Here is an 8,771-nt window from a genome sequence, read left to right on the forward strand (position 1 = left end):
GTTCAAGGAATTTTTGTGGTTATTCTGGCTTCTTCCCCCCACCCTTTATTTGTGTGTTTATTTATTTATTAATTTTTAACTCCCACAAATAAGTGAGAACATGTGGTATTTCTCTTTCTGTGACTGACTTGTTTCACTTAATATAATTTTCTCTAAGTCCATCCATGTTGTTGCGAATGGTAGCATTTCATTCTTTTTTATAGCATAGTAGTATTCCATTGTATAGATGTACCACAGTTTCCTTATCCACTCATCAGATGATGAACATTTGGGCTGGTTCCAGCTCTTGGCTATTGTATATAGAGCTTCAATAAACATTGGACTACATGTATCCCTTTGACCTGATGATTTCCATTCCTCTGGGCATATTCCCAGCAGTGGGATCACTGTGTCATATGGTAGATCTATCTGTAATTGTTTGAGGAACCTCCACATCATTTTCCATAAAGGCTGCACCATTTTGCAGCCCCACCAACAGTGGATGAGAGTTCCTTTTTCTCCGCAACCTCTCCAGCACTTATCATTCTCAGTCTTTTGGATGTTAGCCATCCTAACTGGAGTGAGATGGTATCTCGGTGTGGTTTTGATTTGCATTTCCCAGATGTTGAGTGATATTGAGCACTTTTTCATGTGCCTGTTGGCCATTCATATATCTTCCTCTGAGAAATGTCTGTTCAGCTCTTTTGCCCATTTTTTAAATGGGTTATTTGGTTTTTTTGTTGTAAAGTTGTTTGAGTTCCTTGTACATTCTGGATATTAATGCTTTGTCTGATGTATATTTAGCAAATATTTTCTCCCACTCTGTTGGTTGTTTTTTTACTTTGTTGATTGTTTCTTTTGCTGTGCAGAAGCTTTTTAGTTTGATATAATCCCATTTGTTTATTTTACCTTTAGCTGCCTGTACTTTTTGGGTCCTGTTCATAAATCTGGTACCCACTCCTATTTCCTGGAGTGTTTTCCCTACGTTTTCTTTAAGGAGTTTTATTGTTTCAGGGTGTACATTTAATTCTTTCATCCATTTTGAGTTTGATTTTGGTATATGGTGAAAGATACAGGTCTAGTTTCATTCTCCTACATATGATTATACAGTTTTCTCAGCACCATTTGTTAAAAAGGCAGTCTCTTTCCCAGTATGTAGACTTGCTGCCTTTGTCAAAGATCAGATGGCTGTAGGCATATGGGTTAATTTCTGGGTTCTCTATTCTGTTGCATTGATCCGTGTCTGTTTTTATGCCAGTACCATGCTGTTTGGGTTACTATAGCTTCATAATATAGTTCAAAGTCAGGTAATGTTATGCCACCAGCTTTATTTTTTTTGCTCAGGACTGCTTTGGCTGTGCGTGGTCTTTTGCTGTTCCATATAAATGTCTGGATAGCTTTTTCCATCTCAGAGAAAAATGTCATTGGAATTTTGATGGGGATTCCTTTGAATTTGTAGATTACTTTGGGTAATATGGATATTTTCACAATGTTAATTCTTCTGATCCAAGAGCATGGGATATCTTTCCATCTTCTTGTGTCCTCTTTAATTTCTCTCAACAGTGGCTTGTAGTTCTCTTCGTAGAGATTTTTCACATCCTTTGTCAGCTTTATTCCTAAATTTTTTTTTTTTTTTTTTTTTGTGGCTATTGTAAATGGGCTAGCTTTCTTGATTTCTTTTTCTGTATGTTCACTGGTAGAGTACAGAAATGCTACTGATTTTTGTGTGTTGATTTTGTATCCTGCAACTTTGCTGAAATCATTTATCAACTCTAGGAGTTTTTTTATAGAAGCTTTAGGCTGTTCAATATATAGGATCATATCATCTGCAAGAAGGGGCAGCTTGACTTCATCCTTTCTAATCTGGATGCCCTTTATTTCCTTCTCTTCTCTGATTGCTCTGGCTTGTACTTCCAACACTATGTTGAATAGGAGTGGTAAGAGTGGGCAGGTTTTTTAAAATTACATTTATCGCTTTAATTCCACTGTAATTTATTCTAAGGTATGGTATAAAGGACCCAAAATAATTAATTTTTCATAATTGCCAACAAATTGCCCAATTACCCTTACCGAGAAACCTTCCATCTGCCATTAATTTGTAATGCCTACTTTATCACATATCACAATCTTACACAGTGAATAGCACATATTCAATTCTGTACTGCCTCTTGCCTTCCTTTAATTGGTCTGAGATCCCTGCCCTTGGGAAACTTACATTCTAACAAGGTAAAGAAACAATAAATTCAAAAAGTAAATAACCAATAGATACAGTTATAATATTTTAGAAGGTGAAAAGTGACAGAAAAAGTGGAGCAGTGTGTGGCACTGGGAGGGCAGCTGCAGTATGAAGCAGGGTGATCAGGGTAGGGGACAGCAGTACAGAGCAGGAGGACAGACTTCATTATGAAGACAGACGGCCAGGAGGGGAGGCAGGAGGGCGGGGAGAATGATTGCGCTGGGAGGGGGCCTGACTTCATGGGCGTGTGACCTGAGCAGGAACACAGGGCTCTGCACTCAGAGTCTGCACTTAGTTTAATGCTCTGTTATCACCATCTTGAAATTCTTAACAATTTTACCTTTGAATCTGTGTTCTAGGTGAAATCCTACGGGACTGTGGCATGTGTGCATGAGCAGGGGAGATTAGCACACTGTGGATGTCAGCTGCCTCTCCCTACTGCCCCATTGACACACGGCATTCGTGATGACGTGTGAGCACAGAATCTGGAGGACCCATGATGGGTAGGAGAGTTCAGCAGCACTCAACGCAAGCGTAAGACAAGCATGTTACTTCTATGACTGAGTAAGATGGTGCTGACAGCCACAAGAGGTCACGCTTTGCATTTGAACCAGAACTTGGTTTGAATGTAGAAAGAGGATAACCATGTTCTAAGAAACACGAAGGCCAAGGAAGCGCATCAGAGCCTCTTACTCGTGTCCTGTCAGTCCCACCTTTCTCACCGGTGAACCCAAGAGGAGGGCACTGGCAGAATTTGTGTGTGTCCAGAAGAGGAACAAAAACAGGTAAGCTAGCTTCCACTGTGCCAGGGAGAATGAAATTCAGATGCACAAGTGAGCTACAAATTACAAATTGCATCATTTTGGTGATTCCACATACGAGTTAAACTTGTGTTTAAAACTGGCACTGCGCAATATAAATGGTAAAATTCACGCTGGTAATTTAAATTTTTAGTTTTTCCTTGGTTAGAATGACATTAAATAAAAATATAAAACACCACTGATAAGTTGAGAGAAACCATGAAAGAAAGAAAGAAGCTTTGCAATTCAGTACCTTTTTTTTGGCAGCTGGCCAGTAAGGGGATTCAAGCCCTTGACCAATTTAGTACCTTTAAAGGCACTTTTTTTCCTGCTTTTTGAACAAGGAGTCCGGCATTTTCATTCTGCACTAAGCCCTGCAAATGATCAATAATGCCCTGCAGATAGCCTAGGAGAAAGATCCCCATTAAGTTACTGGGCCAAGCAGCCCAATTCAGTGGTCCCAAACTTGGCTGCAGACTAGAACCACCTCTGGCCACAATCCCAGAGAATCTGGCCTGGGGTGCAGCCAAAGCATTGGGAATTTTCACAGAAACTCAGGTGATTCTAATGTGCATAAGAGTTGAGAACCAGTGGCTTAGATCGAAGATGCCAAGTACCAGGCACACCCGCCCACTGACAGCCTGCAGCTGACCCTTCCAGCAAGGCCTGCTGTGGCACCAGATGAGAAAACCACTAGCTTCCTACAGCAGCAACCTGGTCCTTTATTCGTAAATATGAGCCAAAAACCAAGGGCCACTGGGCATTTGAGGGAAATTATCAGCACCAGAGAGAAGGGATAAGATGAACGAATAGAACAAATGGTCCTATAGGACCCACAGTGACTTGGGAAACAGAAGAGACCTTTTAAAAGCACTGCCTCATCTAGGTTGATGACAGCACTCTCCCCTCATTACCCTGTCCATCTGGCTCCTGCCCTGCTCCTCTCTAGCCTGGCCCAGTGCACTGCTCACCTCTCAGTTCCCCCTGCCTCCCCTGTCTCACCCAGTCCAATCTACCCACCATCCTGCTACAAGAGGGTCACAGCTAAAGAGCAGATCAGACCTTCCCATCCTGCTGAATGTCTTCAGTGGCTACCCATTGCCAATGGGGCAAGCTGCAAACTCCTTACCAGGACTCTGAACACTGCCATCATCGGGCTGCCTCTCCAGGCTCATTGTCCTCCCCACCCTACAGCCTTCTCACCCTGCCAAACTCAGCTGCTTGTTATTCCACCAGGCGGTTCAAGCCTCCTTCTCCTTGTTCACGGTCTTCCAGAAACGTGCCACCCCTGCCCCAAGCTTTCAGACCTAGCACCTCTTCCTCACCCTTCAAGACTCAACTCGGATGTCTGCTATCTTCTCATGCATGCCTGTTCTGACAACCATGCACCACCACCCCAAGGTTCTGTGTACTCCACTTGCTCCCTCAGCACCAGGCAAATAACGTCCTCTTAGAACTGTCCCAGTGTGATTTCCATCTCGCTAAAGTATGAGCCTCTTAAAGAAATAATCCATGCCTTATTTCTCTTTCTAATACCTAGGACTCAGAACCTGGCACATGAAAAGTAGTTGACAAATATTTACGAAAAGGAACCAAATGGAGGCAACTGCCCCAATTTTTACATGTACAGCTATGGGTCAAATATAGAAATTAGCCTCCCACTCAAAGCCAGTGAAAACACCAATACATTTCTGAAGACGTGTATTCGCAATGCAAATGGTAAGTTATGTACATTTATTATTTCTGAAAAACTTGGCCTTTGAGACTTTTGAGTTGATGGATTAGGGGAGCAAAGAAAATTGGAATTCCTTTCCCCCATTTTTAGGGCTTTACTTTGTTCTGTTGAGCTCAAGTTAAAGCCAAATGTGAGTGGTTGTCTCAGAAGGTCAGAGCCGATGAGCCTGAAATGCAATCGGGCCCACATGGCTCATTAATATACACACCCTCCTCTTCTGACATCTGATTTCCATCAAGGTACAGAGACTGATGCCTGCAAAGTTCCTAAGAGTCCCAGTGGAAATTCCAAAACCACTTTGGGTTGTGGGTTTCTTCTAGAGAATACAGGCCTAAAAAGAACAATGTCAACAGAGGGAGCCAACGAGGGCAGACAAAGAAGGTGGCCCTACAAATGGCCAACTATCAACAGTACACAATCACAAATGTCTTGCATTAGAGAGGCCCCACAGGATTACCTGGCCCAACCCTCTAACCTAACACATAAAGACACCAAATCCAAGCGGTTCTACCATGGGGCCAAGGTCACTTAGTAGCAATCCAGCCAAAAACTCCCAGGCTCCCAACTCCCAGGCCTGCTCTATACTACTCACTCTTTTTCTTCCTTTAAGTTCCTCAAGGCCCTTCATGAGGGAAACTAAAGAAAGGAGGAAAAAACTACACTCAGCATTTTGTGTATCGCCCAGGCTTTAATAAAGAGGGAGATGGGGTTGAACGATAGACTGAGAACAAGAAGAAGCCAGGGACTCTCCTGCCCTCCACGCCAAGACACTGACCACAGGCTCCAAGGAAAGGTCGGGGCACACAGCGTGCATCTGTAGCACAAAAAAAGCCCTTTCTTTCCAAGACCATAATAACACTTTTCTTCTACGATGGGCACTTTAGCCTCTTATGAAACAAATGCCAGACCAAAGCTGGCTGCTAACTCATCACCAGCCTTCATAGCTACAAAGATCCGGTAAATGATGAGAGTCTGACGTGCCTGCCCAGCTCCTTGTCTTTGCCCAGAGAGGTCTCTCTTCTGCCTTTGTCTCTCCCAGGGCCTTGGGGACAAACTTGAGGTAGATACCTACCCAAAGGCCTCCAAGATCCATGGCAGCAATCTGAGGCCCTGGATGGCATCAATTCAAATGCTAAACATTCTGCATTCCTAGAAAGGATAAAGAAAAAAATATCCTTGAAATTACCATTTATGCTCTATCTCACAGTCATAAATGATGACTGAAACACGTCCACACTGCTATATGCTAAAATACTGACATTTCATTTTTTATAGGCTTAAAATATATAGTGCTGCAAACACTATGGAAAATGAATCCACAAAAGCCCCAAACTGACCTTGGTTGTGGTTACTGTTGGGGCTGTTGTTTTCCAGGCAAGAGGCCACAGGTCATTTATCCTTATCCATGATCCAGGAACCACAACATAAAAATGAAAGCCACATTCCTGCCAAACACCATTTCAGCCATCAATAGGATCCCAACGTAATGCAAATGTTAAGAAATCTCTGTGATTCCTTTGTGTTCCACTCTTAATAAGCAGGGAGGAATTCTACCAGGGATGTTATTTAGCATTAAAAACAAAACCCATGAAAGAACCAAATATAAAAAAAGAAAAAAAAAAAAAACCATGAAACACCAACAGGAAAATGGAGACTTTATTTCTAGGTTTTGAGACCACATCTCCAAAGCCTGTAGAATGTGTTGTCTGAGTGCATTGCGTTTTCCAGCACTGGTGGGAAGATGCAAGTGGCCGCATGCCTTTGCTTCCGGCAGCGGGCTGCAAGTGGTCCACAGACTTTGCGATCCAGTTACACACAGCTCTCTCCTGCAGGTGGCGAATTAGGATATAGGTTCCTCTTCCATTTCCATTTCCTCAGGTGAAAAAGAGATGTTTAAATACAACTCCTGATGCTGCCTATTGTTGTATTCCTTTCCAAGTCCTGAATGGGTTTATTTACTTATCTTTAGAGAATTCTACTTCCCATGGTTTCGTGAAGTAAGCTGGGATCTGACCTGATTGCTTTCCTTCTCCTTTCTTTGATTTGCCTGACATCACACACGAGTACGCAACTGACTTATCACAAACCCATCCTGGGTACTAAAACAGGCTTGGAATGAATTCCTGAATGCACCCCTCATCTCAACCAATGGCACAGCCAAGTAAGGGATCCAACATGAGAAATAATTCCACACAGGTTCTGAGCAATTCTTCCAGGTCTATTATTCTTAACCTTTGATGATTCCTCCTCCTGTTTCATTTTATTAAATTCTATTAAGGGGCCAACCCCGTGGTTCACTCGGGAGAGTGCGGCGCTGGGAGCGCTGAGGCCGCGGGTTCAGATCCTATATAGGGGATGGCCGCACCGGTGTGCTAACTGGCTGCGCGTGGTGCAGGCGACACCAAGCCAAGGGTTACAATCCCCTTACCGGTCACAAAAAAAAAAAAAAAAAAATTCTATTAAGAAAGATATGAAAAAAACCTATAAGAAAAATTGGCTGAGTCTACCTAGTATTTTATTCACAGGTCACATCTGAGAGGTAGGCCTTCATTTTCTGTTTTTTAAACCTGACTGGTTTCCTCAAAATATCTCTCTCTTGAAAAAAGGTACATACATATTTTTGAGGCAATTTTATTAGCAGTAATTCTCATCCAGTGAGACATTAACTTTCAACAAGTTCCAGTAAAACTCCCAGGTTAGCCATTTGCTAAACAGGTTGACGATTTTACTAACTTAAAGATTCTAGAGCCAATATTAACATTGTTAAAGCTGGGTATTGTATTATTCTCTGTACTTTTAGAATATTTGAAATATTTAAACACTACAGAGGAGCAATTCTCTATTGCCTAGAAAATCTAGATCCACAAAGGAAAAGTGAACAAGTATTTTTGCATCATCATTAGTTACAGCAAAAAACTGCCAGCTCCATAAATCCATCAAAAGCAGAACAGCTAAACAAAATGCAGTGTATTCATATGACAGAATCCTGTCTTGCAGTTAATATGAGTGAAACAGCCAGATATGTAACAACACAAATGGCACTGCTGAGTGGAAAAGGAAGCACGTTTCAGAACAATATGTGCAGTACGGTACCATTTAGGTCAAGAATGTGTGCACACACGAGTGCACTTACACAGGTGTACACACGTACACATCCTGAAGTTAACCCCAGGAAAACATCAGACAAACCCAAACTGAGGGACATTCTTCAAAATAACTGATACGTATGCTTCCAAAGGGTCCAGATCATGAAAGTCAAGGAAAGACTGAGGAACTGATCTAGAATGAAGGACACTAAAGAAACACGAGAACTGAATGCAAGGTATGATTCTGAACTAAATCCTTTCACTATAAAAGACTTTACTGGGATAAATGGTAAATTGTGAACGTCGGCTGAGGTAGTAAAGCATCAATGGTAATTTTCTGATTTTGATGGATGTTTTCAGTACTATAAGACAATGTCCTTGTTTGCAGGAAATATACTAATGAGTTCAGAGGTTATGAGGCATCAGGTCAACAACTTACTCTCAATGGTTCCAGAAAAAAAGTCCTTGGTACTGTTCTTCTAATCTGTCTGCAAAGCAAAAACTTACTACATACCTTACACCTTATACTAAAATTAACTCAAAATGGATCAGATACCTAAATGTAAGAGCTAACTCTTAGAAAAAAACATAAGGTAAAAAAAGCCTCATGACTTTGGATTTGATAATGATTTCTTGGATATGACATCAAAAGCATAGCCAATGAAAGAAAAAATAAACAAACTGGACTTCATCAAAACTAAAAAGTTTTGTGCATCAAAGGACACCATCAATAGAGTAAAAAGGCAATCTGCAGGGATAAAGAATTAATAGGCATTATATATACAGAACTCTACAACTCAACAATAAAAAAAAATACAAACCCATTCAAAAATGGGCAAAGTAGGGCCGGCCCGGTGGCGCACTGGATAGTGCGCCGCTTGGGAAGCGCGGCGGCGCTCCCGTCCGAGGGTTCAGATCCCACGTACAGACCGGCT

At 41.8% G+C, this 8,771-nt stretch overlaps 1 protein-coding gene across 2 annotated transcripts in view; it reads right to left on the minus strand.

Annotated features, from left to right (window-relative positions):
* The window catches only part of DTD1 (D-tyrosyl-tRNA deacylase 1), a 160,297-nt gene that overhangs the window by 111,044 nt on the left and 40,482 nt on the right, over positions 1-8,771 (minus strand). The window contains exon 5 of one of the 2 annotated variants that reach the window (XM_008587223.1): positions 6,399-6,623. The exons of the other annotated variant lie outside the window; for it this stretch is intronic. Within the exon in view, the coding sequence (XP_008585445.1) occupies positions 6,591-6,623 (33 nt within the window). The 3' untranslated portion in view covers positions 6,399-6,590. Of the gene's footprint in view, positions 1-6,398; positions 6,624-8,771 lie in introns of those variants that run through there. 2 annotated transcript variants of the gene reach the window in all.

The sequence above is a fragment of the Galeopterus variegatus genome, unplaced genomic scaffold, assembly GCF_000696425.1.
Source record: "Galeopterus variegatus unplaced genomic scaffold, G_variegatus-3.0.2 Scaffold116, whole genome shotgun sequence".
Taxonomy (NCBI): domain Eukaryota; kingdom Metazoa; phylum Chordata; class Mammalia; order Dermoptera; family Cynocephalidae; genus Galeopterus; species Galeopterus variegatus.